Consider the following 19,867-nt stretch of genomic DNA (forward strand, 5'->3'; position numbering starts at 1 on the left):
AGCACAGGTCAAAGCATGCCTCATGAACCACATCCCACCCCCCCCTCCACATCCTCCCAGGTTAGTCAAGGTTGGAGAATGACCAGGTTAACATTTTTCAAATATGGATTTTTCCCCCCTTAGCACTGAACATTTTCTTTTGCAAAATAATGCAAGGCACAGACTAAAGATTTGAGAGAAAATGGAAAGCATTTCAAGTTGTACTTTACAAAAAGAAATTTAAAAAGAGTTCTTTCACATTTTATAATTTGTGCACTTTGGGTGGTGGTAGCGCAGACCTTTAATCCCAGCAATCTGGAGACAGACGCAGGCGGATCCCCGTGAGTTTGAGGTCTTGGTCTACACAAGCTAGTTCTAGGACAGCCAAGGCTACGAAGAAAACAGTGTTCTCAAAGCCCCAGCCCCACCGTCGAAAACAAAACAAAACAAAACAAAACCAAACCGTGAGCTACGATTTCTTTATAACTTTTTGTAGGTGATTAAATAGTATGTGGAGTGCTGTTAGATTTTTTTAAAAAGGTGGGGTGGGAAGAGGGACTAAAGCCGGGAGTGGTGGTATACGCCTTTAATCCCAGCAGGCACAGCTAGGGCTGTTACTTAGAGAAACCGGGTCTCGGAAAAAAACAAAACAAAGGGGGCGGAGGTAGTCTTGTGAATCCTCACGGTAAATTTGAATTCTATATTCAGCCAATCATTAAAGCCAAAACCAAACCATGAGCATGCTTCTGGCACTGCACACTTTAGTACTAACACTGTAAAATGAAATTGCAGTGGAACTGGGTATCCTATTTATTTGCTGAATATGGCTACCTCGCTCAGACAGGAGCAGGTGTCTTTGTCTTGCGAGTCACAGGCAACAGGTATATATTCAACTAGGCTTGTAGAGAAAACCAAGGAAAGTGTAATTTGCGCAGTGCAACAGTAGCTAGTGAGTTAAAAACCCGAAGAGCGTATTTTTTTTTTTTTTTTTTTTTTTTTTTAGAAACACAACCTTTTTAGTTTAAGACGTGTAGTCCTAAAGCCCATCCCGGGTTTGGAAATCAGGTAGCATAGACTTGGTCGCCAGCCTTCCTCGTGGGTTACTCAGTAAGCTGGCTCCGCCTAGTTGCAGCTCCGTGGTACCCGCCAGAGCCAAGCCGGAAGTTGGTCAGGCTGCCTCTGCTGCTCAAGGTAAGTGTCTGTTCTGTTAAGTTTTCTGTGTCAAGACTCTTGGCAAAGCTTATAAACATCAGCGCTAGCTGGGCGACAGTGGCGAGAGCAGGCACCTGCGTGGTAGGGCAGACAGGAGGCTGCATGAGGGCTGCGCTCGCCAGCAGGGTTGTCTCGATCTCTCTAACGATTTAGTTTCCTAATATGCCTTGTGACTTTGACTAACGATCCCTAATCCCAAGAAAAGGGTAGTTGTAAGGAGAGACAAGTATGAGGACCTGAAAAGTATTGACTTTAATTTGTGTGCCTTAAGAAAAATTGAACGATGGCACCGTTTACATTGAAACCTAATGTCATAATTTGCCCATGTGAAGTTTACTCTCTCTGTGTGTGTCTAGGAGCTGCTTTTCTCTTTCCTTTCCTTTCTTTTCCTTTCCTTTCCTTTCCTTTCTTTCTCTTTTCTTTTCGTTTCTTTTCCCATGATGCCTAAGGTCAAAGGGAAAATTTCAACATGTAAATGTGCTATCTGGAATTTCTCCCAACACAGCTAAACTTTAAGCTTTCAGTTCAGCTGCATTTTTCCTTCCCTAAATTAAAAGGAAGAAAGAAATGGGGAAGGATCCTTTTATACTAGGGTAACACAGTTGTGGGATTTAATCTGTGGTTTATAGATAACAAAGTTAGGGTTTGAGGAAGAGGGTTTTGTTCAGCAGAGAAGTTTTAGAAGTTATTTTTAGGCAAATGTATCCATTTTGCTCCACCTTCTCTGTCACACCTCTCTGTTTACACAATGTCAGATTCTCTTGAATTTCATTTCACAAAGGCACTGTAGGCATGCCTTTTCTGTTGCTACACGTAAGTCACCAATTGTGGCAGGAAAGTGTGATACAAGGTTTTTTTTGTTTTTGTTTTTGTTTTTGTTCTTTGTTGTTGTTTTCCGAGACAGGTTTCTCTGTGTAGCCCTGGCTGTCCTGGAACTCACTCTGTAGACCAGGCTGGCCTCGAACTCAGAAATCCGCCTGCCTCTGCCTCCCAAGTGCTGGGATTAAAGGCATGCGCCACCACCGCCCCGGCTTGCCACCACCGCCCAGCGTGATACAAGTTTTTATTAGGTAATAGCACGTTTCTAAGAGAAGAACATTTACTTCAGGTTGGCACGATTAGGCGTGATTCTATGGAAAGAAGGTTGTTTTAACCAGAAACCTGGTTTATGATCTCACTAAGCAGCCCTAGCTGTCCTGGAGCTCTCTCTGTAGACCAGGCTAGCCTCAAACTCACAGAGATCCTCAAAAATCACAAGATCACTTGCCATTGCCTTCTGTGTGCCTGGTTAGATGTTTTAGTTAATTCTTACCAAAGGTTTTTTTGTTTTTTTGTTTTTTTTTTTTTTCCCGATACTGCCTCTAAAAATAAGGAGACTAAATGAAAATGAGAATAAATAATTTTCTCTGGGTCACCACAGAGGTCCCTGATAAGTGACACTGGGTAAATGGATAGGTTCAAGGCAGGGGAGATGGTTCAGCGAGCCTGATGGTCAGAGTTTAACCCCTCGGTTGTACACGATGGAAGGAAAGAACTGACTTCTGCAAGTTGTCTTCTGACCTCTCAGCATGCCGAAGCATGTACCCCCCCCGCCCCCCACCCCCCAAATACAATTTGAACATTAGAGGACCAATTCAAACACAGAAATACTGTACAGTTTAATGTGGGTCATAGGAGACAGTGTTTGAGGGCATTTAAATGGACACTGCAAATTGTAGGTGTTTTAAAACAAATTTAAAAAGGAAATGTGACAGTGTTTGAAAATAGGAACCAAATCTAATTGTGTGAGCAATTTAATGTATTTTTTCTTTCTCTCATTCATTCATTCATTCATTTATTGAGAGGTGTTTCGATGTAGCCTGGGGTGTCCTTAACTCACAGAGACCCATCTGCTTCTGCCTCTCAAATGACAGGACTAAAAGCGTGCCATCAAGTTAATGTATTTCTGAATAGTTATATAATCTTATATGTATACTTTAGTAGTTTTTTTTTTTAAATTATCAATTGTCAAACCTGCAAAGAATTTAGTAAGAAATAGAATTATAATAAGTGCTGGGTGGGTCCTGAAGGTAGGGTGAGACACAGAATCTCCTTTATAGAGGCTGGGCACATAGTGAGTGTGGCCTTTTAGAGGAGCAGAGCCCCTCTGCCTGGCCCAGGAGGGCGCCCCTCCAGCACTGGCCATGTGCAAATACAGGCTTAAAGTTATCTAATGGCTGAATTATTTAGAAGAAGTCAGAGGTACAGATTTCTTATGAGTTTTCCTGATCTGCAAGTGTTCACAGCTACTATGTTTTAAAACATATGCTTGTCCTGTACATGCAGTCACAAACCCTGTGAGCTTATGTGTACAGTGGCTCTGTCATGTCCTATTGTCACGAGGACGGTCCACTACCTCTGGCTCTTGCAATCTTTGTTATGTTCCAGATGCCAGAATCTTGGGGAAAAGGGGTATGATATAGATGTCCCGTTTAGCATTGAGCGTGCCACTGTCTCTTATTCTTTGCAGACTGGGCAGTTGTGGGTCTTTATTAATCACACCACCTACTGCAAATAAAAGTTTCTTTGATGAGGGCTGAGAGATGCACTATTTTATGGGTAAAAAGATAAAAACTTAAGTGGCAGTTTATTTCTATATCCATTTAACAGAATAATAGTATTTAAGATGGAGCTAGCGTAAATCATAGCATGGATGGGGAGGAATTTATGGAGTCCCATCCTGGCTTCGAAGCAACTGACAACTAAAGAAGAGAGTCAGTTTTCTTCAGGAATATGGTCCCTATATATCTACTCAGGCTTCTGTTGATGATCCTACACCCATGCACTTATTTATAAGCTCTAAGTGGACTCAGTGCATTTAAAAACAGCACATGACATTGGAAGGGAGAAGTTGGGGGAGACAGAGGAAGAGTCGGAAGGGAGAAATAGGGGATACATTTGATCAAAGCATTACATGCATGTATGAGATTCTCAGTAGAGAAGTGTGGCTTTGGGCTATGGTTGGATTGTTTTGTACAAGTTTACAACCTTGACTTCTGGCAATTGGACCCAGGCTGACCTTCTGCATTCTTAAAGATTATTGATGCTGTCAGAGAACTTTTGATTATGTGTGTTGTTGTGACAGTTCAGGTATTTGTCATTTTAGAAATTCAAACAAACTGGGTGTGGTGGTAGCTGTAATCCTAATACTTGGAAGGCTGAGGCAGGAGGATTGAGTTGAGTTTGAGGCCAGTCTGGGCTACATAGTAAGTTCTAGGCCAGTGTAGGCTACAGAGTGAGACTCTGTCTCAAAACAAAACAAAACAACAACAACAACCAAAAAAAAAAAAACACCCCAAAACAAATTGAAATTTAAAAAGTTAAGTAACATACGTTACCATAAGTAATATTTTAATGGTAAATATGAACAATGCTTACCTAAAACAATAAAACAACAGTGTTTTAGATTTTGTAGAGAAAAAGAGGTACGTGTGTGTGCGCGTGCGTGTGAGTATTCACATAGATATGTGTGTATGCATATCTATATGGCTATCTTAGTTAGGGTTTCTACTGCTTCAACAAAACATCATGACCAAAATAGAGAGGAAAAGGTTTATTCGGTTTACACTTCCACAGCGCTGTTCTTCTGTGAAGGAAGTCAGGATAGGAACTCAAGCAGGGCAGGAACCTGGAGATAGGAGCTGTTGTAAGAGCCATGGAGAAGTGCTTCTTACTGGCTCACTTCACATGTTGTGCTCAGCCTGCTCTCTTATAGAACTCAGGACCTCCAGGCCAGGAATGGCATCACCCACAATGGGCACACTCCCCCTTCCCACCACCACTGACCACTAGTTGAGAAAGTGACTCACAGCTGGATCACACGGAGGCATCTCTTTAACTGAGGCACCTTCCTCTCTGATGACTGTAGCTTGTGTCAAGTTGACACACCAAACCAGCCAGTACAATGTCTTTTCTGTCTGTCTGTCTGTCTGTCTGTCTCTGACAAAGAACATTAAAGAGAGGAAGTGTACTCAACTTCCTACTACTTTGTATTCTGAATATGACCACGGTTGAGAACTGTCAGAAGCATGGCAAAAAGGCTTGTTTCCCCTCTCTTCTTCCTTTTAAGCAATGTACATTTTGGTGCGTACGCTATGTAACATTTTCAGTTTGCTTTGTTTTTATTTCTCTCTGTGGCATGAGTATGCTTTCCATTTTTTTCTTTCCTTTTTTTCTTTCCCTCTTTGCTTTTTCTTTTCTTTTTCTTTCTTTCTTTTTTTTTTTAAATAAATTTTATGTATATGAGTACACTGTAGCTGTCTTGAGACACACCAGAAGGGGCCATCAGATTCCATTACAGATGGTTGTGTGGTTGCTGGGAATTGAACTCAGGACCTTTGGAAGTGCAATCAGTGCTCTTAACCGCTGAGCCATCTCTCCAGCCCTTTCCTTTTGTTTTTGAGACAGGATTTCTCTCTGTAGCTCTGGCTGTCCTGAAACTCACTTTGTAGATGAGGCTGTCCTCAAACTCAGAGATCTGTCTGCCTCTGCCTCCTGAGTGCCAGGATTAAAGGCGTGCACCACCACCATCTGGCTCATGCTTTTATTTAAATGTATTTTAGGATTTTTGTGAGTTGAATTAATTCTTGCGAAGCAGTTAATAATTAGTTACTGTCTTTGTCTTTGGGAATCACTTCATTCCTTTTGCTTCTGAGATCGATCTCATGTATCACATAGCCTAGGCTGGCCTCAGATTTGCTATGTGGTTGAGGATGACCTTGAGCTTCTGACCTTCCCACCTTCGCCTGGTAAGTGCTTTTCTCACAGGCATGTGCTGTCATGACTGCCTTGCATTCTCCTTCCTAGGTAGATAGTATTCTATAGTTTGGATATGGCATAGTTTACTCTTGTAAGCGGTTGAATTATCTTTAAGTTTTGCTACTATATTACTTGAATAATTGTATGAGTTTTTTTCTATAGGATGAATTTGTAAAAGTGGGTGTCTTGTCAGAGGTTAAGCATTTTTTTTTTTTAAAGCTTAATAGTGTACAATGAAGTTTCCTTTGAAACCGTGACAGTTTGCTTTCTTCCGTGCTCATCTTTCCCTCTGGTCTGATTCTCACGCCTGGTTGACCTCGCCTGCTTCTGGCCTGTCAACGTAGTTCCAATCAGAGACTAGAAACCTGAAACTCTCAGAATGTGATTGCATTAATTTGCACCCAGACTTCTGCCTTTCCATCTTCTCCTGCTGTCTGCCTGTCCTGTTTCCCTCAGAAGCACTTCCCTTTTGTCCCTGGCTAGTGAAGCTCTCTTGTTTCTACACTCTCCATCCTAAGCTTCTCTCTATATGGTCCTGGCTGTCCTGGATGTCACAAGTTACTATATAAACCAAACTAGCCTTGAACTCACAGAAATCCACCTGCCTCTGCCCTCCCCCACCATGATTTTCTCAGCCTTCTTCCTCATCTTGCATTTCCTCATGCCTTGTCATGTCTTCTCGACTGTCTTAAGTGGTTAGAGCTCACAGGTCTCAGGTTGGTATTCACTGGGCCATTTACACCCTTGGGTTTTCAGAATCTTCTCTGAAAATGTCATAACTCCAATTGTTAATTTTAAAAAGGTCATTTTTTCCCTTCCTATTTCCTCCTGTGAAAATGAACTCTGGAACTCTTTTTTTAAAAGCTGGGCAAGTGGAAATACTTGACCTGGTTTTTGATCTCTGTATGACTTGAGATTCAACTATGAAAGTCCATTTATTCCTTGGTGTGGAAGTTTTCTGGGTAAGTCATGAGTTGTGATGGCTTATTCTTGGTTGTCAACTTGACTACATCTGGAATGAACTATAATCCAGGGCACACCTGTGAGAGATTTTTATGCTTGGTTTGAAGTGGGTGATTCCGCTTCTAGTCCAGACCTAGGAAGACACAAACCTTTGATCCGGTTCTAGAGGTGGGGAGACACAGTCCTTTAATCTAAGTTTTAAAGTGGGAAGACACACCTTTACTCAGGTCACACCTTCTTCTGCTGGAAGTCAATATAAGGACATAAAAGATGGAAGCTTTTGCTCTTTGCCTGCTTGCCCTTGTCTTAATGGCACGTCCATTCCTCATGCTGTGAGCTATTCTACAAATTTAGAGATAAATGCCTTTGATTATCTTGATTCACCAATTGTGGGTGGCAATAGATTTGGTGACCCTGTATGTGAAACTTTTGACAGTTTTGGGGAAAATACAGAAAATGTTGCTGCAGATTGGTTGCTCTTAACATCTCTGGATAAATTGATAAAGGATAGGAATGAGCTCTGTGAAGGATAGCCAGGAACTCAGTGATAAGATCAACCAGTTTCAGAGGCACCTAAACCGTCTAAAGGTTTCTAAGTGTGCCCTGGAAGAGCGCCTTCTCTCCAGCAGCCACAGAACTTGTGGAAAGTCAAACCACAAAGCTCATTAGAAGGTTGATTGAATTACAGTGAAAATTCAAGCCCCAGCCTCAGGGTGTCGGCAGTTAAAGTAAGGACATTAATTAGTAAGAATGGGATCCTGTAACTTGGGATAGGGCTGTGTGGGAAGACCCTATTGAAGCTGAGAACTTTGAACCTTCAGATTCTCAAGGGTTTACCTCACCTGAGGAAGTAGTTCCCTCAGCGTCACCCCTTGAACTATTACCCTTTTCACCTGAGGAAATTAATCCTTCATTGTCTGATAAATCAGCAGTGACTTTCTCTGAACAAATGCCAGGCAAGGCAATACCGAAATTCTTCAAGGTCCACCAATAGTTGCCTTTAGACCTATTACCAGAATCAAGGCAAAGCAGGCCCCTAGAGGGGAGGTAGAAAGAATTGCCCATGAGGAAGTGTACTACATGACTAAGGAGCTTAATGAGTTTGTTAATTCATTCAAGCAGAAGTCTGGGGAATATGTGTGGGAATGGATTTTAAGGGTGTGGGATAAGGGTGGAAGGAACATAAAACTAGATCAGGCTGAGGTTATTGACATGGGCCCTCTGAGTGGAGATTTTAGTTTTATCCTTCCTTCCTTCCTTCCTTCCTTCCTTCCTTCCTTCCTTCCTTCCTTTCTTCCTTCCTTCCTTGAGACAGGGTTTCTCTGTGTAGCCCTGGCCGTCCTGGAACTCACTCTGTAGACCAGGCTGGCCTTGAACACAGAAATCTGCCTGCCTCTGCCTCCCAAGTGCTGGGATTAAAGGCGTGCGCCACCACTGCCCATTTTAGGTTAATATGCATGCTCTCACAGTTTAAAAAAGGTCACAGTCAAAAGTTTGTTTGAATGGTTGGCTGAAGCATTCATCAAAGATGGCCTATCGAAAAGGAGTTGGAGATGTCTGATGTCCCTTGGCTTAGTGTTGATGAAGGGATTTTTAAGAATCAGGGTAATTGCAATACTAATACGCTGTGTAAAACTAAAATCCCCACAATGGGACAGCCCAGAAGAGATGCCCTTTACTAATCCTGTAAGGCATAAAATCACCATTTTATGAGGGGTACCAGCACATTTGAAGAGTTTTGTTGTTGCCCTTCTTCTTGTGCCAGACCTTAGGGCCGGAGATGCTGCTGCTTAAGTGGATGAATTAAAGGCCATGGGTTTAATTGGGCCCCAGGGTAACAAGGGCCAGGTGGCAGCACTGAACTGCCAAAAGCACGGTGATTGTGGTTATCATAATGGGCAGCATAGACAAAACAATGTTCATAAAGGCCTAACCCATAATGGTCGGCACAGGCAAGGTGAATCGTATCATTCTTATGGACCTTTGGTACTGGCTAATCAATTATGGTGTTCTCAGGCATGAAATAGATAAGAAGTCTACTGAATTTTTGTTTGATCTGTATAAGTGGAAAAATCCTCAAACAAATGAAAGAAAGACTACTGGATTACAGAAAGAGGCAGTCTTGGCCAGTGAATCTATTTCCAGACTTGAGCCAGTTTGCAGACCCGTAACTCCTTGAATGAAGGGGTGGCCAGGTTCCCCTGGGGGAGGATCTTGATAAAACACCTAAAAGTTTTACTGCTAGTCTTTCTCCAGTTCTTCCCCAGAAGTACCTATGGCCTTTTGCATAGATAACTGTACCCCAGGGGGTAAGGAGACAATCAGACTTTCTGGGGTCTATTGGATACTGATTCTCAATTGACACCGATTCTGTGAGATCCCAAGAAACAGTTAAAGTATGGGCTTATGGAAACCAGATGATTAGTGGAATTTTGGCTGAAGTCCAACTCACAGTAGGTCCAGTAGGTCCCCACACTCATCCTGAGGTTATTCCCCCAGTTCCGGAATTTAAAATTGGGATAGATATTCTTAGAAACTGGTGGAATTGTGGAGTGAGGGCTATTATGGTTGGAAAGGTTAAATGGAAGCCTTTAGAGAGCTGATCTGACAAACAAAATAGTGAATCTAAACCAGTATTGCATCCCTGGAGGAGTTGTAGAAATTACTGCCACCATCAAGGACTTGAAAGATGCAAGGGTGGTGGTTCCCAGCACAACTGTATGTAGGGTTATGGGTTCTGTCTGTTCCACCACAGGGCACGGCCACTTGGGGAGGTGGGACTCTGGAAGTGTTGACCGTACTTAGCCCATGATGTTACTGGGCAAGTATCAGGCTGTAGGGAAGCCCTAAGACACTGTTCCAGGGATAGGGAGTGCAGTCTGAGGTTCAGGACAGACAGAGCTGGGGGGGGGGGGGCGGGGGGGGAGTATATCTGGTTCTCAGGCTCTTGGCACCCAGGCGCTGCTGGAAGAGCTGAGAATGGAGTTGGGGCCCACGGGCTGGATCTGGCCCTGGGCCAAGGGGAAGATGGGGGGTGGGGCGCTCTGGCTCCTTCTGTGGAAGGAGTCCTTGGCTTGATGGAGGCAGGCTTGGGCTTGGGCTTGGTGGTAGTCACATCTGAGAGCACCGAGAAGCCTTCTATAGAGATTAGATGGCAGCTCTGTAGGCGAAGGCCTTCTCCATGGCTCCCCATGCAGATCCTGATGAAAAGAGGCAGTCCAAGGTTTTAAGGCATTTATTGTCATGGCGGAAAGTGGATGAGTAAAACCATGCCCCACTTCTCAGGGATGGCCTGAGGTTAATACCTTTTGTAGGGAGGAGTGTCTGGGAAGGAAAGCTTATTGGCTAAGCCCTCCAGGCCTTTAGGTACCTCATTAAAATGGAGATCTGTCTTGAGCCTATGTGACCTCAGGTTACATCCTCTACATGTGGAGGGGCTTGGGGCATTGCCCTTATGTGACTGATGGTTACAAATCTATAAGGGGCTGTGGCTAGTGACAGGGGCCTGATGCCTGGGAACAGGCAAAGCACCTACCGTCCCTTCAGGGTTTCTGGGGTTTCAAGCCTTAGCTCATCTGGGAACGAGGCTACCTTTCACAGTCCCACAACTCCACATCTCTCTTTAACTCTCCTATCTGGCCAGTGTGGAAGACAGTTGACTATCGAAAATTCAATCAGGCAGTAACTCCGATTGCACCTGCTGTACTGTAGCGTCCTTACTTGGGCAGATTAACACATCTACCAGTACATGGTGTGCAGCTATTGATATAGCAAATGCCTTCTTCTCAGTACCTGTTTGCAAGGATCACCAGAAGCAATTTTCTTTCAGTTGGCAAGGCGCAATATAAATTTACAGTTTTATCTCAAGGATATATTAACTCTTCTGCCCTGTGTCATAACTTAGAAGGGATCTTGATCTTTTCCCCAAAATATCACTTTGGTGTATTATATTGATGATATTATGCTGTTATTATGTATTATATTGATGATTGGGCCAAGTGGGCAAAAGGTAGCAACCACATTGGATTCACTGGTAACTCATGCATATCAGAGGATGGGAAATAAATCCAGCCAAAATTCATGGACTGTCTACTTCAGTGAAATTTTTAGGAGCCAAGTGGTATAGGGCATGCAGATATTCCTTCTAAGATGAAGGGTAAGTTATTGCATCTGAACCTCCCATACCATGACGGAAACAAAACGGAGAGTGGGCCTATTTGGATTTTGGAGGCAGTACATTCTTCACTTGAATGTATTACTCTGGTCCATCTACCAAGTGACTTGAAAGCTGCTAGCTTTGTTTAGGGCCTGGATCAGGAAGAGGTTCTTCTACAGGTCCAGGCTGCTGTGAAGGTAGCTCTCTCTACTGCTTGGACCCTATGATCCAGCAGACCTGATGGTACTTGAGGTGCCAGTGGCAGATGGGGATGCTCTGTGGAGCCTTTGGTAGGCCTCATAGATAACTATTCTTCCTTTGAAAGATAGCTCCTGGCCTGCTATTGAGTCTTAGTGGAAACTAAACATTTGACAATAGGCCACCAAATAAGTTACCATATGGCCTGAGCTTCTCATCATGAGCTGGGTGTTATTGGGCCCACCAAGTTATACTGTAGCAGCAATCTATTATTAAATGGAGGTGTATTCATGTGGTTGGGCCTGAGCAGGTCCTGAAGGCACAAGGAAGTCACATAAAGTTACCCAAATGTCCATGGTTCCTACTCCTGTTATAATGCTGGTTCCTGCCAAACATGCACCTATAGGTAGCCTTATGGGATGGTGCCTATGGTCAGCTGACTGAGGAAGAGAAGACTAGGAGATGGCCCTTCAGGAAAGAAGGTATGAGTCACTCCACAAAAAGTGCCAAGACCTGCTGAGGTGCTTGCAGAGAGTGGAGGGAATACAGAATGGGTAGCAGAGGTAGTGGAGGTCACCAGCTAAGGCCATGTGACCAGTTGCAGAAATGAGGATTGTAGTTGACATGAGTACTTCTGTTGTGTTTTGTTAAGAACTCGTTTGTACAGGTAGAAGGAAGATTTTGCTCTTCGCCTGCTTGCCCTTACCTTATGAGCATACCCATTCATTCCTTGGCATTGGAGCCTATATCTTTGGGATTCCAGCATATACATAAAACCAGCCAAGACATCCAGCTTTGTGGGACTGAGCAACTACTAGATTCTTGGGCTTTCTATACACAGATAGCCATTGTTAGCTGGATGGCAGCCTGTAAGTCATTCTAATAAATTCCATATATATATATATATATAATAGTTTATATATATGTGTGTGTGTGTGTGTGTGCGTGTAAGTGTGCGTGTATACTCCGATTATATATACACATACATACACATATGTATGTATGTATGTATATAATATAAAATTTTAGGGGAAAAGCACCCAGCTTCAGGCACCCCAAGAGGCTAGGCTCAGCCATCCATCTCAACACTCCAACTGAAGAAAGCAAAAAGCATGGACAAAGGACTCCATCAGGGCATGCATCAGGCAGAGAAACAGCAGAACAGTCCAGTGACCTGTAGGGGTGGGACAGTGAACAAAAGGTACAAGACTGGTCTGTCTGTCTGTAATGTCAGTTCTGGTTGGGTGATGTCATTGCTGTTCCTGCTTGGAGAGGAGCAATCTGGTCCTGGTGATTGCTTCTACTCCAGGGTGCAGCTTCACCGTCACTGATCATAGCCCTCACCTGCCCTCCTAGACTGTATTGTGCACGGTGAGGGCTTGTTTAGGACAAAAGATTCTTATCTCTCTGCCTCTAGCCTTGAGCGATTTAGTTATCACATGTGTGGGCCCAAGTGATGTATTAAGGTTGTGAGAGGCTGACTTGCTTTAACCATCTAGCAAGAGGCACAGAAGAAGGTGGTGGTCACAGTGTAACATATCTGATCTTGGCCCGAGGTATTCCGGCAACTAGGTAGAGTTGTGTGTTATTTACTATGAAAGTATAACAGGCCAGTGTTATACTCAGGCTCAGCAGGTAGAAGCACTTGCAGCCAAGCTGGCATCGGATCCTGTAGAGATTCTCCTGCCTGGCACTACCACCTGGCTCCCTCATATTGATTAAAAGCACTCACTCTCTACCCTTTTGGACTTTGGGTTCTATTTTCATTTGTTAAAATAAAATAACTCATTTTTTAGGTCAGGAAGTAGAATCTTGCTGGAGTCTCACAGTTGGTGTTTGGTAAAACTGATTTAGAGCATGCACTGTCCTCTTTTTAGTATGTTAACTTGAGACTGGCGAGCCAGGCATTGAGAGAAAGTAGGCTTGTGTCATGAAAGCTGTCATACTGTATTTTAATTACATCTGCAGGTGTTCTTACTCTTCACTTGGAGATGGCGGCTCCCCAGTTCACCCTCCTTGTCCTCATGGTTGCCTTGCTTGCTTGCCCTGTGACTACTTATCACAATGGAAGAGTACCAATGGCCTGTGGTGGGATGATCCCCCAGCATAACCACAGCCCACAGTCTGAGCCTATTCACCAAATCACAGTGAGTCAGATGACGTTCAAACCCGGAGACCAGATCAAAGGTACCAGTGCTGGAGAATGATCTGCACTTTTTTTTTTCTTTTTAGGGTTTTTTTTTTTACATTAAATTATTATTATTTTTTTAAACTTATTCACTGGACATCCTGCTGACTGCCCCCTTCTTGGTCACCCCCTCCCACAATCCTCAATCTCCCCTCCCCTTCTCCTCTGAGTGGGTGGGGCCCCCTGGGTATCCCCCTACCCTGGCACTTCAACTCTCTTGGAGGCTAAGCGCATCCTCTCCCACCAAAGCCAGATAAGGCAGCTCAGCTAGAAGAACATATCCCACATACAGGCAACAGCTTTGGGGATGGCTTCCATTTCAGTCGTTCAGGGCCCACATGAAGGTCAAGCTGCACATCTGATACCTATGTGCGGGGAGGCCTAGGTTGGCTTCTCTGTGTAGTTTTGGCTGTCCTGGAACTCACTGTAGACCAGGCTGACCTCAAACTCAGAGTGCTGGGACTAAAGGTGTGCATCATCCCCACTGGCATGATTTGCAATTTCAGCTAGATTCTCTCAGTACTTGTTAACTTTTTACTGTGACTGGAATTAGACCACTTCATTTTAATCTATTCATTTGTGTTGTTTCCAAGGCATCATCTACTTGCATTTTTTTGTTTACTATAGAAGTCTGTATTGTGTAAGTGGCATATCTGCTCCTTATTAAGGGCAAGGTCAAAAGTAAGATTTTTAGAATACCAAGGAATATGTTTGTTAGTTTTATTGTATTAACATTGCATTTATTGTGTATCGTATCTTGAAGACTATCAACTCAGAGGAACGAAAATAAATTTATTATATGTTGTTTTGCCCCATCCCCTCTTTAAAAAGTAATACAATCTCTTATGTTTCCCTGATTCTTCTGGCAAAATGTAGCCTGTCTGTTAAGATTTATCTACAGCCAGGTGTGGTAGTATGTGCCTTAATCCCAGCACTCTGGAGGTTTAGGAAGGATTAGGATTTGAGGCAGCTTGGACTATATGTATAGTGAGACCCTGTCTCAGAAAAAACAAAAGGCCACTTGTGAGAGCATTTTGAAATTTTTAGAAATGCATCATGTCAGCAGGAATTCTTTACAAAGAGAATGCCTGAAGAAATAAATCTGGAATACCATGTGTGATTTAGATGTCTTTTAGAATTTCACTCTGTAAAATAGAATATTAAAGATGGTCAGATTTGTAGTAGAGAAACAAGTTCTTACTTTCATCTAGATTTTCTAAATAAAATTTCCCCTATAGATTGTTACCTAGCCACCACTCCTGCTTTAACCCCTTGTGGAATGGCTATTAACTATCTCATGATGCTTGACCTGATGGCACAGGTCTATAATTCCAGCCATGAAGTAGCCTGAGACAAGATGATCCTAAGTTCAAGGCTAGCCTGTGCTACAGAATAAGTTCAAGACTAGCCTGTGTAACTTATTGAAACTCTGTTTCAAAATACAAAGTACAAGAGGATTGAAGATGTAGTTCCTAGTGCTGCAGAATAAACAACCAGCCAACCACAGACAAACAAACAAAACAACCTCCTCCCAAAAATGGCAGGCATACTCTATGGAACATAATTCAGACATTCTTCTGTAGGGTGTCTTTTAAAGCATATGGATTTGTTATACACACACACACTATATATATAATATATAATATATAATATATAATATATAATATATAATATATAATATATAATATATAATATATAATATATAATATATAATATATAATATATAATATATAATATATAATATATAATATATAATATATAATATATAATATATAATATATAATATATAATATATAATATATAATATATAATATATAATATATAATATATATAATATATAATATATAATATATAATATATAATATATAATATATAATATAATATATATTATATATTATATATTATATATTATATATATATATATATATATATATATATATATAATATATATATTATATATATAATGTTCTGCTCGCGTATATACCTGCATGCCAGAAAAGGGCACCAGATTTCATTATCGATGGTTATGAGCCACCATGTGGTTGCTGGGACTTGAACTCAGGACCTCTGGAAAAACAATCAGTGAGTGCTCTTAACCTCTGAGCCATCTCTCCAGCCCCACCTTTGTGGTTTTGTAAAGATAATTTCTAACTAACTGAGCTTCTTCTAAATGCTTTCAGGAACTATTTCTAAATCTTTTATTCTAACCTCTCTTTTTTATGTGTTGCTCAGTTACTTTGTCAGGACCAGAATTTAGAGGCTTTCTTTTAGAAGCTCGGGATGCTGAGGATTTGAGCGGCTCTCCTATTGGCTCCTTCACTCTGATTGACAGAGAAGAGTCACAGCTTCTGACCTGTGATGATGTACAGGTTTGTGTGGAGTTTGAAGTTGATTTCTGTTGGTTCCTCTGGGCTATTTTTACTCTAGAGTGGTACTAAGAAGTGCAGCAGGCATTTGAACAGATTACAGTCATCAAACCATATCACTGGTTCACATATGAGCATTTAGAAAGGTAGGCTAGTAGCTCAAAAAGTTTGTTCTTGGTGATGTTTACATTATAATGGCAAATATTGGCTTAAAATTTAAGACAGTTACTTGAGATATGTTGGTGTGCACCTTTAACCCCAGCTCTTGGAAGGCAGAGACAGGAGGATTTCTGAGTTTTAGGACAATATAGGCTAGTCCCAGACTAGCCAGGAATGCATGGGGAACCTGTTTCAAACAAATAAATGAACAATTTAAGACAATTTTTAGTGTGCTAGTGTGTGTATGTGCTAGTATGTGTGTGTGTGTTTGTATGTATATCTGTATGTATAGCAGGAGGAGGAGGAGGAGGAGCAGGAGCAGGAGGCATGCCATCACACATGTGTAGAGATTAAAAGATAACTTTGTGGAGTCAATTTTTTTCTTCCTACCTTTACGTTTGTTCTGACTGTGCTGAGCTGTCCAGTGACAGGATGGTTTTTCTTTTTTTATTTCAGGGATTAGCTGTGAGTCATACAAGTTCCTCCAAGAAGACAGAAATTAAAGTCTACTGGAATGCTCCAAGCAATGCCCCAGATCACATACGATTTCTGTGAGTACAAGAGCTTACGTCTGTGTGACCACTGACTGCTATTGAGGTTGAAGCTGTAATGAAGTGCTGCCACTTCCATTTGAATATTCACCTGTGGAGGAGAGCTTCTGCTGGAAGAGTTGTCTTGCTTCTTTGTTCTTATTTGAGATAGCATCTTGCTATGCAGCATTGACTGGCCAGGAACTCCCTATGTAGATGAAGCTGGCTTTGAACTTGTAGCAATCCTCCTGCTTCTGACTCTCAAATGGACCTGGCTTTTTCCCCCTTTCCTTAAACAACAAACTTCTAGCACATAGCCCGGGACTCCAGGCTGTACATTTTTTTTTTTTTTTTTAAAGGCTTTTCCCTGCTTTATGTTCCCAAGTGCTTAGATTATAGGTATGCACCACCAAGCTTGACAGAACTTGATACTTAAGGGGCATTGTTGAGTGAGTGAAGTTTTACACTACTTTATAACTCGTAAGAGCCATCAATTAGTACTTGAGTGTGTGGTGTGCAGAGTAATGCTTCCCGTCTTAGTATGAGAGTATGAGCAAGACAGGGCTGACAGTGGCTTCTTTGGCAGTGCTACAACTTGTAGATAGCTTATCAGAAAGTGAACCGCTGGATGCCTCTTGGAATTGTGAAACCAGAATTACATTATCACCCTTTCCCTATTCATCTGCATAAGGTAGAGTAGAGTAGAGTAGAGTCTCTTACAGCCATGTGATGATTCCTGAGTGGTATTCCAGATATAGGTGTATCTTACAGGAGAGAATCTTCTCTGGACATGTCTCTGTTTTCTGCTTAACCTTGTCCACAGGCCCCCAGCACTCTGGAGCTCAGCTTAGCACAAGGAGCTAAGGTGAACGGCAGTGAGCGCTTGCTTAGGCAGCCATTATGGAGCTTCGTTTGGCAGCTACCTCTTATATGCCTTCATTGGAGAAGTGTGACTAGTCATTCACTGTGAGATGACTAGGAGTGTGCTCTTATGTCAGGGAGTAGAAACCTACAAAGTTAAGTTGTGCAATCCAGCACTCGTGACTGCTGTTAATAAAAAGAACAGACAGACAACAAACGAAAGAAGGGGGGGGGTCACAAAGTTCATGTAATGATAGGTCAGGACAGTCATTAGAGACTTGCCCCATGCATGAATGTTCTTCATCTACCTCTCCCTGCACATTTCCCACTTGAAGTTTTGTTAGCTTGTGATGGGTCGCTGTGGGGTTTTGCCTAATCCCATTGGTTCTCTCTTTCAGAGCCACAGTTGTTCAGCAATATAAAATCTACTGGGTGAAGATTCCGAGTCCCGTAATTTCCCAACCAAATGCTCCTCCCTTTACAACGCCTAAAGCTACAACGAAACCTTTGACAATGCCACCTCCTGTCTCACACTTAACCAAACCAGTAAGTGACGTTTCTTGTGTCTTCACCAAATGAGGTCTTGAGAAGCTTTCCTGGCAACTGGCTCTAAGGTCCGCTTTAGCTTTAGTGGGCCGTGGGATAGAGTTTGTGGGTTCTCTGTAGAAATCTGAAGGAAGTCTTCATTGCAACATTATAATTTTTAGGTTTGAAAAAAAGGACATAAAAATGATTCTACATTCAGAGTATAGTTGCAACATTTACAGGTAGTTGTGCTGTCAGGGAGTGTATGGTTGCTTGGAAATGAAGTTGAAAAAGCTTCTTCCCCCTCCCCCCTCTCTCTTTTCTTACCCCTACTTTCTTTCTTCCTGAATATTAAACATAGAGAGGATGTTTCTCTGTAACTGTCCTGGCTGTCCTGGAACTCACTCTGTAGATCAGGCTGGCCTCAAACACAGAGATCTGCTTGCCTTTGAGTGCTGGGATTAAAGGCATGAGCTGCCAGAGGAGAGTCTTGAAGTGGTAGTATAATATAGATTTTATTTATTAAGATTAGAGTGTTGGTAGGAGGGTGCTGGAGAGATGGCTTAATGGTTAAGAGCACTGGCTGCTCTTCCAGAGGTCCTGAGTTCAATTCCCAGCAACCACATGGTGGCTCATAACCATCTGTAATGGGGTTTGATGCCCTCTTCTGGTGTGTCTAAAGAGAGAAATGGTGTACTCATATACATAAAATAAATAAATCTTAAAAAAAAAATAGAGTGTTGGACTGGAGAGATGGCTCAGCAGTTAAGAGCACTGGCTATTCTTCTGGACATCTTGAGTTCAATTCCCAGCAACCACATGATGGCTCACAGCCATCTATAATGTGTCTAATGCCCTCTTCTTTCTGTCTGATGCCGTCTTCTGTCATGCAGGCATACATACAAATAGAGCACTTGTATACATAAAATACATTTATATATAAAAAAAAATCTTAAAAAAAGAGAGAGAGAGAGAGAGAGAGAGAGAGAGAGAGAAAGATTAGAGTGTTGGGGAACCCAGGTATAGCAGCACTTGTCCATAATCCCTGTAGTTAGGAAGCAGAGGCATGAGGATTCTTGAGGCCGGGCTGGTTTCCATGATAAGTTCTAGGCCAGCCTGGGCTATATCATAAAACTATTTCAACTCTGTTCCCTTTAGCTATCAAACAAACAATGTAGGAGGCTTGACCCTTTAAAATAGTCCCTCAGGTTGTGATGACTCCCTAAAGTAAAATTAGTTTCACTGCTATTTCATAACTGTAATTTTTGCTACTGCTATGAGTCGTAGCGTAAATGCCTGTGTTTTCTGATGGTCTTCCGTGACCCTTGTGAAAAGGTCATTCAGCTTTCCAAAGGGGTTGCGACCCATAGGTTGAGAACCATTCCTCTGGGTCCCTTTCTCTTGTCTGTATATTTATCTCTTCTTCCACTAACTGTCTTCTTCCTCTCTCTGCTAGAGAGGTGGCTCGGCAGTCAAGAGCACTTGTTGCTCTTCTAGAGGACCTGAGTTTAGTTCCAGGTCCCACATCAAGCAGCTCAGAACTGCAGATAACTTCAGCTGCAGAGAATTGATGCCTTCTTTTGGCTTCCCCGGATCCCCCAGTAAACACTCACAGATACAGATATACAAACAAAACTAAACAGGACTAAATAAATCGTTTACCCTACACAATAGTAGTCTTACTTGGATTCGTTCTCTTCTGCAGCTTTAAACACCGCCATGGATGCTGGGATTTAATTGCATTATAATGCCTGTTGCACTTTTGTTTGACTGTGCAATTATTTAAGAGCTGATTAGCCATTGCGGTGATGGTGAATGCCCTTAATCCCAGCACTTGAGGCAGAGGCAGGTGGATTTCTGAGTTCGAGGCCAGCCTGGTCTACAGAGTGAGTTTCAGGACAGCCAGGGCTACTACACAGAGAAACTCTGTCTC

At 42.3% G+C, this 19,867-nt stretch overlaps 1 protein-coding gene across 2 annotated transcripts in view; it reads left to right on the forward strand.

Moving 5' to 3' along the window:
• Nucleotides 1-1,016: 1,016 nt before the first annotated feature.
• The window catches only part of Frrs1 (ferric chelate reductase 1), a 41,552-nt gene continuing 22,701 nt past the window's right edge, over nucleotides 1,017-19,867 (forward strand). Inside the window, exons 1-5 of one of the 2 annotated variants that reach the window (XM_034499468.2) lie at nucleotides 1,017-1,170; nucleotides 13,274-13,492; nucleotides 15,726-15,862; nucleotides 16,475-16,569; nucleotides 17,808-17,955. In XM_034499468.2, the coding sequence (XP_034355359.1) occupies nucleotides 13,297-13,492; nucleotides 15,726-15,862; nucleotides 16,475-16,569; nucleotides 17,808-17,955 (576 nt within the window). In that variant the 5' untranslated portion in view covers nucleotides 1,017-1,170; nucleotides 13,274-13,296. Of the gene's footprint in view, nucleotides 1,171-5,954; nucleotides 5,979-13,273; nucleotides 13,493-15,725; nucleotides 15,863-16,474; nucleotides 16,570-17,807; nucleotides 17,956-19,867 lie in introns of those variants that run through there. The other variant, XM_076933182.1, reaches the window with a different exon arrangement.

This window comes from Arvicanthis niloticus, chromosome 4 (assembly GCF_011762505.2).
Source record: "Arvicanthis niloticus isolate mArvNil1 chromosome 4, mArvNil1.pat.X, whole genome shotgun sequence".
Lineage (NCBI taxonomy): Eukaryota > Metazoa > Chordata > Mammalia > Rodentia > Muridae > Arvicanthis > Arvicanthis niloticus.